The 23,534-nt window shown below is 40.1% G+C and overlaps 1 protein-coding gene across 5 annotated transcripts in view; it reads left to right on the forward strand.

Moving 5' to 3' along the window:
- Window positions 1–23,534, forward strand: part of LOC112154274 (anoctamin-4) — a 108,229-nt gene that overhangs the window by 75,288 nt on the left and 9,407 nt on the right. For all 5 annotated transcript variants that reach the window (XM_036217051.1, XM_024285088.2, XM_036217050.1 and 2 more), the window contains 12 exons: window positions 964–1,085; window positions 2,415–2,549; window positions 2,666–2,762; window positions 2,871–2,931; window positions 11,030–11,112; window positions 12,742–12,882; window positions 14,076–14,240; window positions 15,564–15,600; window positions 15,700–15,811; window positions 17,789–17,846; window positions 20,082–20,179; window positions 22,661–22,803. In XM_036217051.1, the coding sequence (XP_036072944.1) occupies window positions 964–1,085; window positions 2,415–2,549; window positions 2,666–2,762; window positions 2,871–2,931; window positions 11,030–11,112; window positions 12,742–12,882; window positions 14,076–14,240; window positions 15,564–15,600; window positions 15,700–15,811; window positions 17,789–17,846; window positions 20,082–20,179; window positions 22,661–22,803 (1,252 nt within the window). The remainder of the gene's footprint in view (window positions 1–963; window positions 1,086–2,414; window positions 2,550–2,665; window positions 2,763–2,870; window positions 2,932–11,029; window positions 11,113–12,741; window positions 12,883–14,075; window positions 14,241–15,563; window positions 15,601–15,699; window positions 15,812–17,788; window positions 17,847–20,081; window positions 20,180–22,660; window positions 22,804–23,534) is intronic.

The following is a 23,534-nucleotide window of genomic DNA, read 5'->3' on the forward strand; positions in this document are numbered from 1 at the left end:
TTGTGGACCTTCAGACTCTGTGCTGTGCCGAGATCTAAAACCTGACTAAAACTTCTCAGAAATAACATTGTGTTCTAAAAGGGAATGCATCTGCTTAAAAATATATTTTTTCTAATAACTTAAAAAAGATAAATGAAAATCAGGTCTAAAATGAGATGAACAGATGTGTCACTGTGACTTTTTTTAAGAGGCTTAATTACAGCATGTTTAAAAGCTGATGGAACGACTCCGGAGCTTATGGAAGTATTGATAAAATTCATAGGCTTTCCTCCAGTCTCTTCAACTTGGCATCAGTTCTGACCAAGTGTCCTATCTTTGTAGCTCACACATCCCCAAACCATCAGCGATCCGTCTCCGTGTTTCACAGTAGGAATAGTGTTATTTTCATCATAGGACTTGTTGACTCCCCTCCAAACATAGCGTTTCTGGTCTATTCATCCATCTATCTGACTTTGGTCCAGAAGTTTGGATGGTTTGGTTCCAACAGAACTCCTTACTTTCCACTTCTTGATCAGTTTGAACACTCCTCATACCCTTTTCCTGCTTTGTATAGTTCAGTTACCTTTTCCCGTAGATCTTGTGACAGCTCTTTAGCTTTCCCCATGACTCAGGATCCCAAATGTCAGTGAAGCACTGGATGAAAGATTCAAGGGTCTGTTGGGAGCCCAGAATCTCCAAGACCTTCAGTGCACATATATTGATCATGTGTGAAGTTTCTGATGTCATGATGATTTTAAAAATGAAAACAGAATTATTTTGACAGTAAATGGATTCACTCAATTACTAACTGGGAGTGGAAAACTGTTTTGTGTCATTTTACATTCTTTGAGAAATGACCAAAACATTATACTTTCTTGAAGTGTAAGTAAATGTATGAGCACAATTGTAAATACCTCTTGTTTGCTTTTGGCTGTTGCACTATTGTATTAAAGGAGAACCAATCAAATGTGTGTACTTCAACAGGGCAACTACCACAGCAAAAACTCCATCCGAACACACGGAGCAGAAAACCACCGGCACCTGCTGTACGAGTGTTGGGCCTGGTGGGGAGTCTGGTACAAGTACCAGCCGCTGGAGCTCATCAGGTAGCTGCTCCTTTGTTGGGATGATTCTGTTCTAGAAGTCCAGACAAACCAGAGTTTGAACCCGGTTCTGAACCACTTGAACCGCTTTGCAGCAAACCTCTAAGTTTTTTGTAAACTGCTGTACAGAAGTCAGATTATGGTGTAAAGTTGGACTTTTTAACATCAGTCTCAATAGGAAATGCTTCCTAACCCTTTAACTGCCGCTCAACCAAATGGAAGAACATTTTAGAAAACGTACTTTTAAAAACGTTGATTGTGAGTAGAGCTGCCACAAATGATGGTTTTAATAGTTGACTGATTAGCAACTACTTACTGCTGACATCACACTACCCACCACTACATTTGCTGCACTGGCACTATTTTATGTGACACTGGGTGTCTTTTATTTTGAAAGGATATCATAAAAACCTCTGTCAAAGGTTGAAAGCATTGTCATATTTTGTAGGGGACAAGTTAAATGTTTGTATGAATTAATTTGTATTTTGTGGGCAAAAAATGGCATTTTGTTGCACAAATTATTGTTTTGTAGGCACCTGTTGGCAATTTTTTTGCCACAAATTGGTATTTTTTATCCACAAATTAGTGTTTTGTGGGCATGAAATAGTATTATGTGGGCACGAACAAGAATTTTGTGGACAAAAATTTGTATTTTGTAAAAAAAATTGTGTTTTGAGGGAAAAATAAGTATTTTGTGGGCACAAATTTGTATTTCGTATGTAAAAAGTTGTATGTTTTTTTATGTACAATTAAGTATTTAGTACTATTTAGAACTTCGTAAATAATTTAGTGTTTTGTGGAAGAATAATATATTTTATGAGCAAAAATTAGTATTTTGGGGAAAAGGCAATTTTATCATTATGTTCATGTTTCATTTTTGCCAAAAAAAGAAACAACTCTTTAATTATATTAAACATAATACTAAAAGGTGACGTAAGATTTTGTGGTCTGTAATAATTGGCCGTTTATAGGTTGCAGATCTATGCAATAAGTAGCTGAAATAAATATTATTTGAATTGATTTTGTCTTGATGGGTAGGTAAAGGGTTAAAGAACAGCACCCTTTGAGGCTTTTGGGTTGGCTTCAAATTCAAAAAACGGTATTTGGAGGTTTCTGGTACAGAATTTTAACAAATGAACACATTTATAGAAGACAAAACCCAACAGGATTGAAAGTAAGGTTCTATGTGATGGCATTGAAAATGATTTCTATCACTTGAAATAGTTTGCATTTTATCCAGAGACTGTGGGACAGGGGCATGTTTGTTACGGATGTTTGAAAAAGTCTCCTGAAGCATCAGTCTGTTCTCATGTCCCTGTGTTGTTGCCGTAGGAGGTACTTTGGGGAAAAGATCGGTCTGTACTTTGCTTGGCTGGGCTGGTACACAGGAATGCTGTTTCCTGCAGCGCTGGTGGGGCTGTGTGTTTTCCTCTATGGGGTTTTCACCCTGGATGACTGCCAGGTCAGGTAAACACAGAAACCTTCAACTGCCTTTCATCGTTGTCCAAAATCACTTGACTTGTTTCTCAGCGTAAAAGAACTCCACTTTACACCAATCCAGCTAAATATTTGCTTTTCTTCAGCAAAGAAATCTGCCAGTCCACTGAAATCATCATGTGTCCCATCTGTGACCAGTACTGTCCCTACCTGAGACTGTCAGACAGCTGCATCTATGCTAAGGTACTTCCCAGAAGCCCTTCTACAGACATATGTTGACACATTTTTTGACCTAAAACATTTCTCTTTACAGTTTTGGCAGAACTCTAACATCCAGTCTTGATGTTTCAGGTCACCCACTTTTTTGACAACGGAGCGACGGTTTTCTTCGCTGTGTTCATGGCCGTCTGGGGTAAGTCTTTGTGCTTTACCCTCACAGCTGTGACCTTCTGAGAAGCATTTGTAAGTTGTGAAAACACAAGAAACACATTTTTTATGATCAACTGCGGAGATTTCTTAACATAAACTCTATTTCTTCTCCTCTCTGGGAAGAACTTACTCTTGTCTTTAAAAACACGAAGACATGTAAGGCTGCATTTCTAACGCCTTAAAACCAATGTATGCTTCTAAACCAATGTATCCTTCTATGAAATAGAACCAATCCCTTAGAACCAATCCCTTAGAACCAATGTATGGTTCTATTTCATAGAAGCATACATTGGTTCTAAGGCCAAACATTGGTTTGTCCTTAGAACCAATCTCTTAGAACCAATGTATGGTTCTATGAAACCATAAAATAGAACCATACATTACATTCAGTGCTTCCAGACGCGGTGCTGGATCTGGTTCCGGACACGGTACCAGACGTGGACCGAGTAAGGGTTAGAATACTGGATTTGGGTACTAGAACCAGCTGCATCCTTAGATTCGGACCTCACATCCAGTAACACATCCGACAAAATAACTGGACCTCTGATTTAATTGAAACAGTCAGCACATCAAAAAACACAAGTTGGAGACTGCCAGGAGTCAGTCTTCTCCTCTAATCACCGGTGGAAGCCATCTCTAGAGTCCTGAAGACACTACACCTCCCAGCAGCCACAGCACACACTCCCCAGATGCCGCTCAGCTGACTCTCATTGCCTATCACCCACAGGACACTCCAGCACTGCACAGAGCCTCACTCAGTGTGAAGTATTGTTTGTGCCACTTTGCCTTCATACCGAGCATTTCTATCCTGACCTGATCTCCAGTTCACCTGATCCTGCGTCGTCTTTGATTCTGCTTGTTTGCTGCCTGCCCCGACTTTCAGCTGGATTCTGACCACTCTGGTTGCTCTCTGATGCTCTCATACTTGGTTTCGACCTTTGCCTGCCTGACTCTGGTTTAGCTTTGTGGACTTTTAGCTGTGCTTGACTCCTGTCCATCTGTCTGAGCTGTTAAACCTGCAACACTTGGAACCCGTTTGTGACAAAGACACCCAAAACATCATTTTTTGATGCGGAAGGGTCCTTAACCATGCCTCAAAATGTGACGACTTTGGAATGAGAATGTGCTGCCCAAATGACTGTTCAACAGTTTACATACCATGATGACTAACCATCCTCACCTGTGACTCGTTTACCTGTAGTTAATGTGTGCTCACAAAAGGTTTTTGGGTCTCTGGGCTCCAAACAGACCCTTCATTCTTTGCCTTAATATTAATACATCTTTCACATGAAATAATTAGACTGTAAAGAATGTAAAGAATGGAGGGAAACCTGAAGAACCTGACGATGACTGAGGAGAGAAATCAGACCAGAGCTCATCTGAAAGCAGGTTAGATAAAGAATAAATGAGCAAAAACGAAACATTTAACAGTGCGTTTTTATTTATTTCAGTGATTCTATAAGTAAAAAACATTCCTGTTACACTTGTTTAAAAAACATTGGTTTACTTGACACATTTTCTACGTTTGAACTATAAATGAGATTCAGAGCCAGACTATAGAATCAGGACACCCCCCACTCTGAATGAGGTCCCAGTGGGGGGGAGGATGTGCACACAAAGCATAAGCTGGGGGGTCTTTCTCTGCTGGGACAAGTGACGCTCCAGCAGCATCGTTTCTGAGGGAGGAGGTGGGTGGTTTGTAGATGTGTGGAGGAAAGAATCTGTGTTCTACAAGAGACAAGAAAACGGGAAAATGATGAAGAGCTGCAGAACAGCAGCAGCAGAAACACCTCATTAACTTTCAGTTTACTCTTTTATTTTGTAGTTCTGATTCTACTCAGCAGCAAGGCCAAGTGGGTGCCATGCGGTTTAAAATGGTAAAAAAATGTGGGCCCCAAATGGGTCTCTCCTCATTGGTTTAAGGTCCCCCTACAACAATTTAAAAAAAAAATCTCTAAATGTTCCCAGTGGGGTTTTAATTAGGACTGTGAAGTTTTTAAAAAAATTCCACATCCTAAATGTCTTAAAAGCGGAGCTCGCTACACCGGAGCTAGCTAACTCACTACGGTGCTGCTCGCTAGCTCGCTACACCGGAGCTAGCTAACTCACTATGGTGCTGCTCGCTAGCTTGCTACAGTGGGGCCCACTTGCTCGATACACCAGAGCTCACTAACTCACTACACTGTAGCTCGCTAGCGGAGTGCCTACTTGAGTCGATGTGGGCAAAAACAGGTGGGGCCACCACAGAAAGTACGGACAAACCCATTCGGGGTCCACATTTTTGGCCCACTTTCAAACCATATGGGCCCCTCTTTTCCTGGATGGGTATATTCATGTGATGCGACTTTCAAAGGAAACATGCTAAATTAAGGTTAAATACTTGTAACTGTCCAACTAAAAAGACTCGACGTGGTCAGAGTGGAGGGGAAGTGCAGCTGGAGCGCTCACCGCTCGGTGTTTTCAGAGCGTCGGGCTGCTGCAGAGCCTCTCGCGCTCTGCTGTCCAGTCTCCAGCATCTCAGCAGGAGGAACAGAACCAGGCACAGCTGCAGGACAAAGGTCAGCGCGGCCAGAACCGCTATGGCGCTGTTAACTGTTCACAAGGAAGGAAGAGGGAGATTTCACATGAGATCCAGTCAAGCAGAAGATCAGTTCTGCCTTAGGAAGTAAGATTGAGACTATGATTCATGATTAATTTCAAAGGTGCAGAGTGTACTACCAAAGCAAACACTGTACCCGCTCTGACAGACTGGGCTGTTGAATCCCAGAGTCTGACCTCGGGCTGGAGGCCTGCAGTCAGGTTCTGGTTCTGAACGAACTCCATCTGACCCCTCCTTCACTGCTGACAACACACAAACAAAGAAAGGTTTAGTCAAAATGTTCAAACATTCATCCTCCTAACTGACAGGATTTCTGTGGTTCACAGGTTCAGATTTACAAAGTTACTTTTTGTCTTAAAATGTATTTATTGATGTGAAGTGTCCAGCGTGGTACAAACATAACCATCTGAGAACAATTAGATAACAAAAAACCTTGAATAAAAAGTATTTTGTCATTTGCTGCAGGTGGAAAAACAGTCAAACTTTATTCACTTATAAGCGGACTGTTTCAAGGGTTTAAATTGTACCGTATGGTCCAAAAACACAGTAGGGATCATTTATAAGGTCTGAATTATTTCTGTTTATGAATTTCCACCAAACACTATAAAATGAACTGTATGTAGTTTGTTTTTGTTACTGCTGACATAAAACTACCTTATACAGGAGTCAGCAGCATTCAACCCTTAAAGAGCCAATCGAGATGATTTCTGTCCAACCAAAACGCGATAGGAGCCACAAAGTCTTCAAATAAGATACTGATTTATATTTATGTTTTTGCTACTGACGTGATACATTTAAATACACTTTTGTGGGTTTTTTTGGCATAAATAAAACAAAGAAAATAGCTTTTTTAAGAATATGAAATAGTTTAAAACTTTTCACTGAGCTTTGCGCGATTTCCTTTCAAAATAAAAGACATCTTATAGGATCATGGGAACTCATCAATGATCTAAAAAGCAGTTTATTTTACTGTTTCTGTTGCATTTCAGCCATAAATACATAAGTATAACCAATAAAAGGTAAATCAGAGCTAATGAAGTGACCTCTACCATATATTAAAACCACGAGGAACACTTTCAACCCTTGAATTTGTTCATAAGTTGATACACCGGAGCTCGCCAGCTTGATACATCAGAGTATGTATGACTTAGCACAGCCTTAATTCTCCTTACTGACAATAAATGGATTTTCTGTGATAAATGAAGCTCAAAATGAAGTCCAGATGTGTCAGAATGTCGTTGATAAACTATTGATGGAGAGTTACAGCTTGTGTTGTTAGGATCCTCGTTGAATGATTCATGTCGTCCTTTAACTGTTTGTCAGTGAGTTTAACTAAGTTAATTTACTATTTTTAACTTTACTACTTACATACGTTTTCCATTCCAGTTACTTTTTCCATTTTTAAAGACATTTCATTTAAACCAAAGAGGCACATGTGGTTCCGGACCTGCAGGCTGCAGACTCTGCTGTAATGCGACATTTGCTCCACTGAAGTACTCATGTCTTTTATTTTGAAAGGGAGTCAGTTAAAAGTTAATACCAATTTCATATTTAGAAAAAAAATATTATTATTCTAGCAATGTTTATGTTTCATTCATGCTCAAAAACAATAATTTATTGATAATATCCTAATAGTAAAGGTAACATGAATATAGAGGAGCGTCTTATTTTGGAAGACTTTGTGGCTCCTGAGTCGTGGTTGGTGAGAAATCAACCTGATTGTCTTTTTAAGGTTGAAGATTGGAGGACCCTGGTTTGGATGAACACAGAGCTGGTAAATGTTTTTGACACATAAAGTGAAACTGAATTATTTCCCATGCTGCACCTGAACATTAATGTTCCACGGCACACTGGAGGAACAACACGGCTGTAGGTCATAAGACATGAAGAAAAGACTCTACAGCCTCTGAGTGGAGCTTTACTTTTGGTAAAATCCGTCAATGTCATCTGGTCTGAACCCTTGTGTTGCCCTAGAATGTTCACATTTAAAGTGGGTCATCCGGACCCCACAAGACAGCGCGCTGAACTTTTTTTTTCAAGGATTTTTTATCTTCACTGGTGTCTGTGGCAGACATGAAATCTTGTCCACTTTTATCATGGGAGAAATCACACCTCAATGTAAGGGTGGGGTCATCTGGACCCCATAAGAGAGCACGAGGGTTTAACAAAACCTGTGCACTGCAAGTCCAGAATTCCTAAAATTAAAAGTAATTAAATGAGAAAAAAACAATCTGCCAATAGGGTTAGAAAAATGGTCTAAGCATAATGTTTTTATTCTAAGATAAAACGTCTATTTTCACTAAGTTGTTTTCCTAAACTGAGATTATTTTGCTGTTGAAAAACTTTCTTGATGATTATTTTTCATGCAAGAAGATTTTTCAATAAAACAAGAGTCTTTTTACTCTCTTGCTGTGTGTTTGATTGTGTCCTGACTAAATATGACCTAACTTTAGTGCTGAGTCATTTAACAGCACTCCAGAAATGCTGACAGAAGTGACTGATGTAAAAGAAAACTTTAAAGCAGTGACTGAAGTCAAACCGGACCAGAATCACACCAAAAGATGGAAACAATTATTGGAAAAGGACTTGAAAACATATTTCAATAAAGAATTACCCAGAAGGCACTTCTATCGGCCCTCCAGATCATTTTATTTTATTATTATTAATGACCTGATGTTATCTTGTTTTAATGTCTAACTTGTATAATTTTGACAAAATATATTTTTATGTAGAGTAAAATATTGAAAGTTATTTAAGGTTCAAGTTGATTTATTCTGGAATAACATTCCTGCCTTTCTATTATTCATAATTATGTTAAAAAGTTACAGTTTTAACGTTTTAAAAATTGATGTTCTAAAAGTTTTTTGGACTATTTTGATATTTACTAAGATTTCTTTTGCTGTTTTGGAGTTTAGCTAATATTCCAGCTACATGCTAGCTGTTTTAGCTAACCTGAGGTTTTTATTTAATTTAGTTCTTCCGTTTTTTAAGATATTTTGAATTTAGGTATTTTTTTCAGCTACATGCTAGCTATTTTGGCTAGCCTAAGTTGTTTTGTTTTTTTTGGGACTAATTTTACATTTAGCCAATATTTTAACTGGCTTTCAGCTTCAGCATTTTCACCTTTAGTTTCCGTGTTTTCTGCTCAACTTCGTTGCTTTTAGCTATCAATTGCAGCATCTTCAGAGCCCAAATTAAGTTTACAGCATTCACACTAGCATTATTGTAGGTAATGGTATATATTTAGTTCATAATTATGTTAAAAAGTTATGGTTTTAAAGTTTTAAGAATGTAGTTTTAGAATATTCAGTAAATGTTTATCCTGTTCGGCCCGTGACCTGAGGTGTGTTTTGGATTTTGGCCCCTGTGTGATTGAGTTTGACACCCTTGATTTAGAGTTAAGAACATAAACACGAATTACACATCATCTCAGACTTTTCAAATGATTTTTTGCTGTCCAGATGAAGAGCTGAGGTGAACCAGTCAAATCTGAGCAGACCAGAGCTGTTTTCTCAGCTGCACGCCCCCCCTGACATTTACAGTTTTATAACAGAAAACTTTCTCCTCATTCAAAGCCTCCGTAATGACTCACCGATCCGTCAGTCCTTTAGTGCTCTCCAGATGAATGTATTGTTGTTCTGGTGGGAAGGAGAGAATCCGCTGGAATCCGGTCATTAACGGTCGTCTGAAGAGTGCCCCCCGCTGACTCCCCATGCATAGCAGTCCTCTCAGAACACGTCGTTCTGCTGCCTGTCAGGGCTGATACTGAGGAGAACTGCTGCTGCTGCTGCTTACAGCACAGAGGCAGACGAACTCCTTCAATGAGTAATCCATGAGCAGGACTTTGTTCAGCCATGAAGTCCCTCCTGTCCCCCCAGCACCCTCAGTGTACGCTGATCACCAGCACTTTGATAAGAACCTGTAAATACAGTCTGACTATCTAGACTGAATCTGATTACGTCGCTGACAGCAAGACTTTGGATCCAACAGTCACAGAACGTGAGTGCAGACTCATTATAGTGTCATAATGTATAATGAAAATGTAATGCAGTACTGCGGCCATCAGATTACACAGCAGCGATTTTGGAATAAAGGTGTTTTAATGAGGAGTGTACAAACTTTTAGCAACAATCACCAGATTTGGTGAGGTGAAAATGTGTGACGGGAAACTATTCAATCTGACATTTTTTAATTCTTAAATGCAAATAAACTATTTAAAGGGATTATTTCATGAAAAAAACAACGTTTGGATCTTTTAACCCTTCTGCTCTCCTAGGCGTGCTTACATTAAAAGTTGGGTCATCTGGACTCCACAAGACAGTGCGCTGAACTTTTTTTTTCAATGATTGTCAATCTTTACTGGTGTCCAATGATAGACATGAAGTCTTGTCCACCTTTGTCATGGAAGGGCTAACACCTCAATGTACGGGTGAGGTCATCTGGACCCCATAAGAGAGTATGAGGGTTAAGTGTATTATACTGTTTAGTCCTCACTATAAAGAACCCCAAAGCGGTATTTTGATACGTTCAAGTCATTTTTCATTGTGTTATTGTAAAGTTGATCAAATCTGAGTAGTTTAAATCAGAGGTGTCAAACTCAATCACACAAGGGGCCAAAATCCAAACACACCTTAGATCACGGGCTGAACAGGATAAACATTTATTGAACACTATAAAACTACATTTTAAAAACTTTATAAGATTTTAATGTGATTATGAACTAGATATATAGCATTACTTGTGATAGTGCTAGTGTGAATGCTGTAAGATGAATTTGGCCGCTTTAATAGCTGAAAATGCTGAGATTAATGGTTAAATATGCTGAAGCTGATTGCTGAAATCACTAAAGGTAATAGCTGAAAACGCTGAAGCTGATAGCCAGATATTAGGTAAATGCCAAATTAGCCTAAAAAACAAACAAAAAAAAGCCAAAATTAGCCCAGACAGCTAGCATGTTGCTTAATATTAGCTAAACTCCAAAAAATCTTAAAAGAATCTTAGTAAATTCCAAAATAGTCCAAAAACCTATCAGAATGACAATTTTTAAAACGTTAAACTGTAACTTTTTAACATAATTATGAATAATAAAAAGTCAGGAATATTATTCCAGAATAAATCAACTTAAACCTTAAATAACCTTCAATATTTTACTCTGCATTAAAATATATTTGGTCAAAATTATACGAGTTAGACATGAGTACAAGATAACATCAGACCATTAATAACAATAAAATAAAATGATCTGAAGGGCCGGATCCGGCCCCCGGGCCTTGACTTTAACACGTGGTTTAAACTGAAGGTTTTCTTGACTATCTGAAGTGGTTTCTGTTCGGTTGATGAAAATTTGAAAAGTTTCATGATGCCGAGGAACTTAAGATGTGTTTGAGATTCTGACTGCTAAAAACAACACACTAACCATGAATGTCAAGGAATCATCCTTCAAACAGTAAGTGTCCTAAACCCACTGTTTTGTGTTCTTCAGCTACAGTTTTCCTGGAGTTCTGGAAAAGACGCAGAGCCGTCCTGGCATACGACTGGGATCTGATTGACTGGGAGGAAGAGGAGGTGAAGCCTTTCTCAACAGCTTTCTGCTGTTAACTGTCTGGGACAAACGTTACATTCAGCTCAAACACTCATAGAAAAAGGGTTTCATGATTCACACCTGGACAAAAATATGGGTCAGTCTTTACATAGATGCAGTGTGGGCTCTTTTTTTGGCTTGCCCTGCATATGGCTGGCGTCCCCCTTTATTCATGGAAGTGCCAACCGTTTGAAAATTGATCACGATGGAGAACAAATGAATATCTGTGGTTTGTACCTGGCTGGAACGATGACATCAAGTCTTCCATGTATTGGAATAGAGCAGTGAAGGAAAACTGTGAACAGAATTCACCAGATTCACCACATTGACATTTCACACCAAACCTCTTCCAACCATAGGAGGGACCTGCACTAGTAGACAGTAGAAAAAGAGAAAGAAGAAGAAGAAGCCCCTTCCTGCTTGTCAAATGTGAACACCAGCACATACTTGAACGCACGTCACATACCCGATGTGCCTGTTGCTTGACACGTGTGGGAGGAGCTGCTGTCAAAGTCTTTAGCCTCATCACTACATGGAAACATTGACTGTATATCAGGAAGACACTGCGCAGTTCCATGACATTTAGGCGCAATATCTGAAAAACAAACGTCATTGAATTTAAAGGCAGCGATTTGATTGAGATCGAGTGTGAGGAAAGTTAGCACTTCAACTATTGGCTCAGATTGTTGACCGATTGATGACGCGAGGAGTGATGAATAAACGCGCGGCACAGCTGTGGTGAGGCACATCTTCCTTATAGAGACATTGAAATTGTGAAGCATTTAACAGTGAATCATGAACAGTCAGAAGTCTTTGGCAGTTGAGAAGCATAAACTAGGAATAAAGTTAGATAACAGTTTTATTATTGGCTCAATACAAATAATAAAATGTCATAAGGTTCAGGAAGAGAACGATCAGATTCTCCTCCATGTTTGTTTTGGACTCCATGTCACAGCCAAACTGGAGCCCCTGGTTGGTTGACAGGACGCACAGACTCTAGCTGCTCCACCCTTAATGCGCCGTGATGGTTAAAATGGCGTCCCGCCACGCCTGATGCTGAATGGCGGTGCAGGACCTCTAATCATTTGACATGAACCTGGTGTCTCTGATGCCTGACATGGGTTTGGTGTGAAGGCAGATCTACATTTGACCAACTCTTGTTTGCTTTGCAGCAACAATATCATGGAAATTTAAATGTTTTAAAATTTGTTGGATTTTTTATGTTTTCCAAATCCAACAGTAAAATGAAAGAAACTCTTCCTTAATTTAATAATTTTCTTTGTTTTTGTAAAAAAACTAATATTTTTGGGGGGTTTTCTGTTTTGCGTAGATAACTAAACTAAAATTTAAATGGGTTAAAACAAAGACTTTTTGCCTAAAAATTTTGATTTTTGTTTTGTGAATGCAGCCCCCACCATGATGCTACCACCACCTATACAGGTGTAAATATCTGTTTTCAGATGTTAAAACCTAAAACTATTTTGTTTTGCTTCTAATTTTCCTGATCTTTGTGAGTCTGTAGCTCCAAACATGAATCTGACTTTGTGTTGCTCATCTTGTAAAAGTGTCTTTCCATGTCTTTTCTCTCAAACCTCTTGGCCCTGATCTTCCAGGATGAAGTTCGCCCCCAGTTTGAAGCCAAGTACTCCAAGAAGGAGAGGATGAACCCCATTTCTGGAAAGCCGGAACCTTACCAGGCCTTCACCGAAAAATACAGTCGTCTCCTCGTCTCTGCATCCGGAATTTTCTTTATGGTGAGCTGCATGGATGAGCATGGATACCTGAAAATGACAGCAACACAAGGAGAGAGAGAAGGAGTAGAAAATGAAAAGTTTAGAGGATTGATTTTTCATTTTGTTTAAGAGACAAGTGATGCAGTTATATAGCATTTGTGTTAATCCATTTTAATCGTCCAATTTGCTATTTCTAATTGGATTTTGGTACAAATTTACTAGATAACTTTATATAATGACATGTCAAATGCCATTTTCTTTTGAAGAAGAGGAAAAAGCCGTTTGGAGGATTGAGTTGTCATTTTATGTTTTTTTTAGTTATTTATTTTTATATATATTTATTTTTAAGTCAACTAACGCAGCTATATTATATTTCTGGTATTGACTTTTATTTTGAAATATAGAACAAAAGCAGGAACATAAGAGGCAGAGCAACAGAATCCATGATTAGTAATATTTGACCACTTTTGAATCAGTAATTGATCATCACATCAGAATCACAAAGGTTTAGCCAGTAAAGCACATTTCTATTCCTTTTTTAGAAATGAATTCATAAAGTTAGACCTTATTCCAGGGGTGTCAAACTCAATCGCACGAGGGGCCAAAAACTACAAAACATTCCTTTATGTCACGGGCCGAACAGGATAAACATTTATTGAACTCTCTAAAACTACATTTTTAAAACTTTAAAACTGTAACTTTTTAACATAATTATGAACTAGATATACAGCATTACCTGTGATAATACTAGTGTGAATGCTGTAAGCTGAGTTTGACCGATAAAGATGCTAGCACTGATAGCTGAAGATGCTGAAATTAATAGCTTAAAACACTGAAGCTGATAGCAAGCTAAAATATTAGCTAAATGCCAAATTAGCATAAAAGCCTAAAAAAACTTAGGCTAGCTAAAACAACTAGCATGTAGCTGAAAAAATACCTAAACTTGAAAATATCCTAAAAAAAAAGAAAAAAGCCTAAATTACCCAAAGCAGCTAGCATATAAATAATAACTAAACTAAAAAACAGCCTATAAAACTAAAGAAAAAATAGCATAATTTAGCCGAAACAGCTAGCATCAGGTATTTAATAACAATAAAATAAATTGATTTGGAAGGCCGGATCCGGCCCCTGGGCCTTGACTTTGACGTGCTTTATTCAGTCTGAAACTGAATATGTTCATTACTGGCTGAATGTTTGTTCTGTTGCTGGAGCAGATCCTGGTGGTGATCGCCGCCGTGTTTGGTATCGTGATTTACCGCGTGATCACGGTCAGCACCTTCGCTGCCTTCGGCTGGGCGCTCATCAGGAACAACTCTCAGGTGGCGACCACGGGCACGGCGGTCTGCATCAACTTCTGCGTCATCATGCTCCTGAATGTGGTGAGTTCCTGCTGCAGAAATACCGGAGGAAACGGTTTATGTCAGAAGAAAACAGCTTGTCAATCATCAACGTCCTCCGTTTTGTGCTTCGTTTATTTGTGTATTCTTTGGTTAAAAACTGTAACTGGAGCCAAGTCAGTTCACTTAAGTATGTGAATAATCAATCAAGTCAGTTCACTTTGATTTCAGTACAGTAGTTCAAACAGACACGTGTAAGCTAACAGTTTGGTTCAGAAAACTAACTGTAGATTGGCCTCTTGGTCCCAAATATTTGGTTTAGAAATGTCAGGGTTCATGTAAACCTGGGGTGTTGCTCTCCAACCAACCTGCCGTTGAAGCTTCTTGTGGTTAAACCATAAACTGTATCTAGAGAACTGGACTGAATCACCCCTCGTGTTCCAAACAGGAAGTATCCGCTGGCCCCAAGAAGTGAAAATCCCGTGAATTTCTGTAGAGAAATAGTTATTACCCAGTCATTCTAGTTGTCAGAATAATCATTCTTGATTTGATACTTTTTTAAACTTTTTTATGATAATCGTGATTTTTTCTTTTTCATGATATTTTGTCTTTATTGCGAGTTATTCAAGTTTTAAACTGACCAATCAGATGTCTCGGTAAAAACATGTGGTGCATCCTGGCCCCACTTTGAACGTTTGATTGACGTTTGATTAAAGGGGCGTGGACCTTGAACAAGCTCAGTCATGATTGGCGACAGCAGTTGCCATAGAAACATGATTCAGCTGACTCGGACCAGTCATTGTCGACTGGCTCCAAATGGCAGCGCATGTACTGTGAAAAAATGGCAACGAAATTGGCTTCATTGTACTGGAGCCAGAAGGAAGGTTTTTTTCTATGGGTGACACCTGTATCACACCTGCTCTGTCCAGTTCTTTTATACTGTCAATGGGCTAGACACACCTGATCCAGGTAATCGGGCGGCCCTCGAGGCCTGACACTCTGTTCTATTGGACAGTGGTACTGTGGTCCCCAAACCCCCAAAGCTGGAGACCGGTACCGGTCCATGGGACAGTTGAGAGACAAAAACACAATGGGCATTTTTTTTTTCAAAATCTGCTGAAAACATCGTGTTTAAGGTTGAAAAGTTACAGTAAATCAAACAACATAAACACTGGAGCTCCAGTGTTAAAGGGTTAAATCAGGACAAGTAGGTGGAGCTACACACCTGGTGAACTGACTTGTTAGAACTGACTTGTTAAGCTGTTTACCTACTACATCTTTGGAGTAAATATTAGAATGATTCATTGTACCACATTCATAAAATAACTTGATTTATGAGGATAATGTTGTTTTTCTCGTCTTCAGCTTTATGAAAAAGTGGCTCTTCTCCTCACAAATCTAGGTAAGTCATCCCTCCAGCAGCAGAATCAAACGGTGACCTCCCGAGTGGCTGACAGGTTTATGAAGGAAGTGTCTGTGTTTTCCCTCTGCATGCCCACAGAGCAGCCGAGGACAGAGTCTGAGTGGGAAAACAGCTTCACCTTCAAGATGTTCCTGTTTCAGTTTGTCAACCTCAACAGTTCGACCTTCTACATCGCCTTCTTCTTAGGAAGGTCAGGAGCTCCCACAATCAATACCCATCAGCCCGAGCTGGAGGTTTTCCTCCGGATGTTGGACGCTGTTGTTTCACAATGAAGCAGAAGCCTAACACTCACTTCACAAATCTTAAAGGGTAACCAAACAGGGAAGTTGGAGGCTGACTCCGCCCACAGATGAAATGTGAAAATCCAGTCAGAGGGGTGGGGCTTGGGGGCAGGACTGTTATCATTACTGGAGCTGAAGATCATGTCAGACTTCTGAAACTTACATGGTTTGACCAATCATGAAATTAAACTGTAATATATCGATTCAACCTGTAGGAGGCAGCACACAGACAAGTTTGATTATGTTTTCAAGGATTCAACAATTTTATTTTAATTTTTCAAAATTTTGCCAGTGACCAACAGACAGCACTTTAAAGCTCCATTTATAGAGGTCAACAGACAGAAAAAGTTGAATTAGGGTTTGGCTACGCTTTCAGCAAACCCCAGAAGTAGATGCAGTTACTCAAAGAGCACTGGAGCCTGGCTTCAAAAGAGAGACATTTCTCATCAACTTACCAGCAAAACGTTCAGTTTAGCACAGAAAAAATAAAAAGATTTTAACTAACAACACTGTTACAGGTGTTTTCTCTTAGGTAAGAGCTCAGGTTTATGTCTGGTTCACACCGCATGCAGAGGCCGAGCAGAACGGAGGCCGCTTACATTCGACGCCCTTGTTAACCTATGATGCTTGCACAGTGCAGGAAACGTTTCAGTGTCTGGTCAATTTTTGTGTGATCCGATATTTTCAAGCCGCTTTTGAGTCAGCTGATGCCATTTCTCCATGCAGGCTTGCTGTGAGTGTGTGCGCCTGTGTGTGTGTGTGTGTGTGTGTGTGTGTGTGTGTGTGTGTGTGGTGGACGGGCTTGCGTGCTCTTCAGCTGCTCTCCCTTCTGGAAAACCCCCGCAGCACCTTTGGAACCAAAGCTTTGTATGAGCATCTTGGCTTGTCAGAGTTTTTCTGATGATAATTTGTGGTTGATACTGGTTCATTTTGAATGATCCGATTCACTGACTTAAATAGATCTGGGACATCTTTAACCAAAACTTCCACCAGTTTTTGATCAGTTTTTGCTGCATCACATTTGTTGTCCCGGTTTTATGCTGTAGTAAAACAAACCTACTGAGACTCTACTCAAGTGGTATTTTCCAATATTGATTTTTCTCATTTTGAAAGGATCTTGTAGCGGTGTAGGTCTATTTGATTCAGCCTCAGACAGATAAGAAGAGATAAGAATAGGAATGGATTGATCGGTTAATCGTTAAACCTCTAGTGATTACCCATCAGCCTGTAGGTTGACAAATATTTGCAAGTTTTCACTTTACAAAAAGTAAGACTGTATGTTCCTATGATCCTCTGTTAAAGACTGTTCTATGAAATCAGAATCTTTTATATCTAAAAAAATGTAGTGTTTAAAATATATATAGAATTATTTATAGTATTGTCATGTTTGCTAAAACAGTTGTTAACAAGTTTACAGTAAAGCATGAAGTGATTTCAAGTACTATGCTTAATTCACTAACACTGGAAGAACATTTGTATTTCTCTTCCTATTAAACCTTTTCTACATTTTTGTGTCATAGAAATGATGTTTGAGTTCACCAGTAAACAGTGAACAGTTGTGAACAGCTGTGTCTCACTGAGCAAACTTCTCTGTTTCTAGTTTTTCATTTGGTTGCCGTTTTAGCTCTTTGGCTAACGATGAAATAAAGTCCTTAAATCAACACAAGAAATACAATTTATACCTACAATTTCACCAAAATTAAATAGTGTTGGATAAATAAAGCTAGAATGTTTTGATCCATATTGTCTATTGAATTTCATTTAGTTTTAAGTATGAGCTCAAAAAGACAAAGCTTTTGTTTTCAGCCCACTGTCCCGTAGACATAATCTCAGAGTTCAGTGAATGTGATCAGTATTTGTGTGCTTTCTGCTGTTGTTCTGAGCAGATTCACGGGTCGACCTGGAGCTTATCTTCGCCTCATCAATCGCTGGAAGCTGGAGGAGGTGAGTGACGCCTTTGCTCTTCTCAGTGGACAGCAAGCTTCAGTGTTTAAGATATTTCTGTATTACTGACCTGCAAACATTTAAAGTGGTTCTTCTGGGATCAACCGAATTTGAGGATCTTTAGGGACAAACAGCTGAACAGACACGTTCCAACACATTCTTGACATTTGGTTAAGGACCCCTCTGCGTCACTTTTTGACGTTTTGGTTGTCCCAAACTTGTCATTTTTTGATGTTTTGGCTGATCCAATTAAATCAGGGCTCCGGTCAATTTGTTGGACACAGTACAGGCCGCGTCCGGTACCGGTACCCTAACCTGATAGCCTAACTCTAGCCTGATTCACGTCTGGTCCCGCTACCAGTACTCTAATCCTATCTCTAATCTGGTCAGCTGTTCCCACATCCAGTACCATGTCTGGCACCCTAATCCTAACCCTAGTCTGGTTTGTGTCTGATCCCGGGTCTGGTACCCTAATCCTAACCCTAGTCTGGTTCGCTTCTTTTCCTGTGTCTTTTACGGGCAACCTAATACTAGCTCTAACCTGGTTTATGTCTGGTCCCGCTTCCAATACTCTGTTCCTAACCTTAGCCCGGTCTGCATCTGATACCGCTTTCAGAAACAATACCGATCTGCGTCCAGTATCGATCACTGTTTGGTACTGGGTTAGGATACCGATGCGGTCCACGTCCCAGTAACGGTTTGCATCCCAGAGGTTGGGAAGCCTTCATTTAATTGGAACAGTGAGAACCTCTAAAAAGCGACGAGTTGGAGACACTCGAAACGTCAATTTTTGACACGGAGGATCCTTAACCAAACATTAGTATGTGACAATTTACGAATGAGAATGTGTTACACGTTGACGTTTTCTGCTGATTCCTCCCGTCTTCCTACAGATGCAGATGTTTATGTTTGAACATTCAGGCTGAAAGAAGAGGAGCTTTGCTTTCAAACAGTTCACACGCATTTATTATTGCTTCGTGGTTCCACTGTTCTCTGAAGGTACAGTCACCAGAGGCCTCATCCTAAACGTGTGGGTGGAGATGCTGTGATTTACTCTGGTGGAGATCATTACACTTTAGACACGTTGACTCCTTTGGTAGTGGTGATCGGGTGCAACTGTCCTCAAACAGATGTCAATACCATCAAGTAAACTTGGGTGATTAGATTTCCCCACACAAACACTGAAACACTGAATCCTCTGTCCTCTATCTCATCTCCCTCTGCATGGGGAAGTTGTCCTCTGGGTTTATGGGTTTCTTGATCCCAGGGATTCACACATTTGGATTTTTATTACCCCTAAGTGTTTATGCCTCCGGGGGGCCGGGTTTGGGTGTTCTGGGCCGCTCTGTATTTGCACCATCGTCTTGGTAACGGGAGCTTGAGCTGGCTTGGCTCGCCGTTTTTCTTTTTCCTGTCAGAGGCCTCAGCGTCTCGCTGGCGCCCTCCTTCTTGATGGGTGGAGGCCCCTTTGTTCCGCTGGGGGTGGAGGTTCTTTATGGAGCGTGTGCTCTGTGCGGGGGCGCTTTCCTTTGAAATACAGCAACATATGGTACGATCCATCAACCACACACCACCAGAACACACCTGCACACTGTCACCTGCACAAACACAGGTGTTGGGATGCTGCAGACAGGTGTGATAAATGTAATGCATAGTGAGTGCTGGTAAGCACGTGTGTACGTAGCGATTTTTGTTGTTTTCTCTCTTCTGTACACTCTATCTACCACCTCCCCGTTTTAAACTAGGAATGTCCTGATCAGGTTTATATGGCCCGATCCGATTCCGAGTTATTTGATTCTGATTATCTGCCAATACCGACTCCATACTTTAGTGACACGTTTGAAAAATGAATATGATGGGATCACAATCACAGCATTGGTCAGTAAGGAGCCAGTACTTGTACTTCTGGCTGGAGTGCAGTGTGAGAACACCGCACGACAGTGTTCGTGACTTACATTAAAATCCTTATGAATACTTCATTTACCACAGGCACCACAATGGTGCGTTCCATTTTCATGATGTCTCTTAAGATGGCCGGACGGGTTTTAAGACGCACCAGCGCTCCCCTTAAAGATGCAGCCGCTCCTCTCTGTGACCATCCAGAGAGAACCCTCAACACCTGCCTACCTGTTTTCCGAGCTCATCTCTACATCTTCCTCAGTCTTTTTAGTTCAGAAGGAAGAAAACAATACTGATATTCTAATAACGTGTCTCTCTGTGTCTTCCGTGTTGCAGTGTCACCCCAGCGGCTGCCTCATTGACCTCTGCATGCAGATGGGGATCATCATGGTGTTAAAACAGACGTGGAACAACGTCATGGAGCTCGGCTACCCGTAAGCTTCACCCGTCCCATCCAGACAGCTCCACCCGCACACTCGACATTCAATATACATATTCAGTTTTCAACATCTGTTAGAATTTCAACTCAAAAATCAACACTTTTATGAGGCCTATGATCAGACTAAAGCTGGAAAATGACATCAATAGATGTTTTATTAAACTGGAAGCCAGGAAAGTGATCTGAGTACTGCAGTTATATGATCTGCCTCCTTTGTACCAGGAAAAGCTCTGCTTGCTGAATATTAATTGAACCTTTTCATCCGTGCAACATGTGCTGGGAAAAAAGAAACTGTTTTTAGATGATTTGTCTGTGATATGAGGCCTTAAGCTGTGCATATATTTCTAATGTGATTCAATGACGAGCTAAGATGAGTTGATTCACATCAAAAGCATTCATCTTCTTTTTCAAGTGCAGCTGTTGGGGTTGTTTAAAAAAAAAAAAGACTACCAAGTTACAAAAGACGTCGACTTAAAAAGTCATCTGTGATCTGAGCTCAGATCAGCAGCAGTATCTCCAGTCTGGCAGGAACACCAGCAACCTGGACCAGAAGTCATGAACGTAGCAGCGATGGGTCCAGAGAAATGCTAACAACCCAGCCAGCAAGGCAAAGAGGGCCCAAATGGTTTAGAAGTGGGGAGAAATTTGGGTCCGCAATGGGTTTGTCCACAGTGTCTGTAGTGGTTTTCTTTCTGTAAGTTACCTTGCTACACTAGCCAGCTGCCCAGTGGACAGCGTAGCCTGCTAGCAAGCTCCACTGTTGCATGCTAGTGAGGTTATCTGTGGCATGTTAGCGAGCTCTTCTTTTGCAAGCAAGCGAGCTTCTCTGTAGCATGCTAGCGAGCTCCACTATTAGCTTGCTAGTGAGCTCCTCTGTAGATAACTGGAGAGCTTCGCTGTAGCATGCTAGCAAGTTCCACTGTAGCATGCTAGCAAGCTCTACTGTAGATTGCTAGCAAGCTCTGCTGTAGTGAGCTAGCAAGCTCCTATGTAGCATGCTAGTGAGTTCCACTGTAGCATGCTAGCAAGTTTTGCTGTAGCGAGCTAGTGAGCTCCAATGTAGCATGCTGGAAAGCTCTATTGTACGATGCTAGCGAGCTCCACTGTAGCATGCTGGAAAGCTCTATTGTACAATGCTAGCGAGCTCCACTGTAGCATGCTGGCATGCTCCGCTTTACTGATCTAACAAGCTCTGCCGTAGTGAGCAAGCAAGCTAGCGTTGCGATTCTACCCACGAGTCCCTACTTAAGACAATGTGAACCATCACAGAAACTGTGGACAAACCTATTTTGGGCTCACATTTTCTTTCCACTTTTAAACCACATGGGTCCACCTGGCTTTGCTGGAAGCAACACAGAATGTTCTGGTCTTAGAAATGTACCCTGTGGGACTCCTGAGAAGATGGCAGATCAAATCAGATCACCACCTTGAGCTTTTATAAAGGAGAAACTTTTTTGCACAGAATAAAAAAAGAAAGGATCAAGACACTTCAGGTCAAACCTCAAAATGATATGATAACATTTTATTTTGGACATGAGCTTTAGAGAAAAATAGGACAAGATAAAAAACATGAAAATACAAGAAATATCTAAAATGAAGTGAGAAGTAAAAGCCTAATAAGTTCTCACCCCCATCCCTCAGACCAGCGGTCTGTAACCTGAGGCCCCCCAGCCTCCATTGTGGCTCTTTGGCTTAAACAAAAAACTATAAATTTAAATAATTAATATGCTAATTAGATGAGTGAAGTAAATTCTAATATATGCTGAACCATATCATCTAGTTGTTGTCATAATGCAAGAAAATGTTGTTGACTTTGTTTTCTTGAACTTTTAATTCATAATCTGCTGGAGCAGCATGAGGATCTTATTTGACATAGAGTGTATTTTATTTTGAATGGTACTAGTACAGTATGAACATTTTTTTTCAAGTATTGTAAATATTTGAAAGCTACATACCCACACAGACTATCTATTCTTGCCTAGTTTCCTCTATAATAAGTACACTTTCAGTTTGAGATTCACATATTGATAAATGTACACATGGAAACATTCAGCACTCATTTGTCATGTACAAACACTTATTTGGTACACTTACATTCCACACTATTTACAGATATATCACTATTTATGTACATATTCATCAGTAATCTTATTTCTACATTTGTTCTTAAACTGCCCCATGTTTGAAACACAAACATAGTAGAACATACTAAAGTATTTTTGTGAAATAATGAAGGAAAAAAAATTTGGTTTTAACAAGCGACTGTCGTTCTGATTGATCATAACAGAGGAAATGTTGCAATTTGTTGCTTTTTTCCTGGTAAGGGTCATGGGGTTGCTGGAGCCTATCCTTGCTATTGAAGGGTGAAGGTGCCACACAGAGGACATAACAGTCACACACACATACATTGACACCTAAGGGACATTTTAGAGTCATCGATGAACCCGTTTCATCATTTTTTGACGTTCTGTGTCAGGTTAATCCAGAACTGGTGGACCCGTCGGAGGCTGAAGAGAGAGCACAGTCACATCGCCAAGAGCAGCTTTCCACAGTGGGAGAGGGACTACAACCTGCAGCCCATGAACGCCAACGGACTCTTCGATGAATACCTGGAGATGAGTACGTTGAAGCCTCACCAGCACACATCAGTAGAGCTCACTGAGGACCTCAGCTGTTAAATCTCCACTCTATAATCCACATTTTATGCTTTTTTTAATCATTTTGTCAGCTAAAAGCAGCAATCCATGTTATGTAATGATGACATGGACCTGCAGTAAATATATGAGTGCGAGGCATTTACAAGATCTTAGATTTCTTTGGGTTATATTGTGCTGATTTGATACAATAAAACACAGTATAAACTCACAAGAAAATAAAGATGAGTTACTGTTTTACAACTGCAGGTGACAGCAAAGAACCAACATGATCCTCATATGAATCTGAGTCTATCTATCTATCTATCTATCTATCTATCTATCTATCTATCTATCTATCTATCTATCTATCTGTCTATCTATCTATCTATCTATCTATCTGTATCTGTATCTGTATCTCACTATATTTATCTCTCTGTGCCTTTATCTCTATCTTAATCTCTATCTGTATCTAATCAACTCATTCTCATCACCAAGTGGTCACATATTGACATTTGGTTAAGGACCCCTCCATGACACTTATTGACGTTCTGGGTGCCACAACTCGTTGTTTTTTGATGTGTTGGCTGTTCATAAACCCAGGGGTCCGTAACCCTCGGGACGCGGCAGGATTCGGGACCGGATGCAAACTGGTCCTGATGCAAACATGATTTTCATTGGAGAGGGACTTTAAAAACAGAGATGTCAGTTATTTTC

The sequence above is a fragment of the Oryzias melastigma genome, linkage group LG19 (assembly GCF_002922805.2).
Source record: "Oryzias melastigma strain HK-1 linkage group LG19, ASM292280v2, whole genome shotgun sequence".
In the NCBI taxonomy this organism is placed as follows: domain Eukaryota; kingdom Metazoa; phylum Chordata; class Actinopteri; order Beloniformes; family Adrianichthyidae; genus Oryzias; species Oryzias melastigma.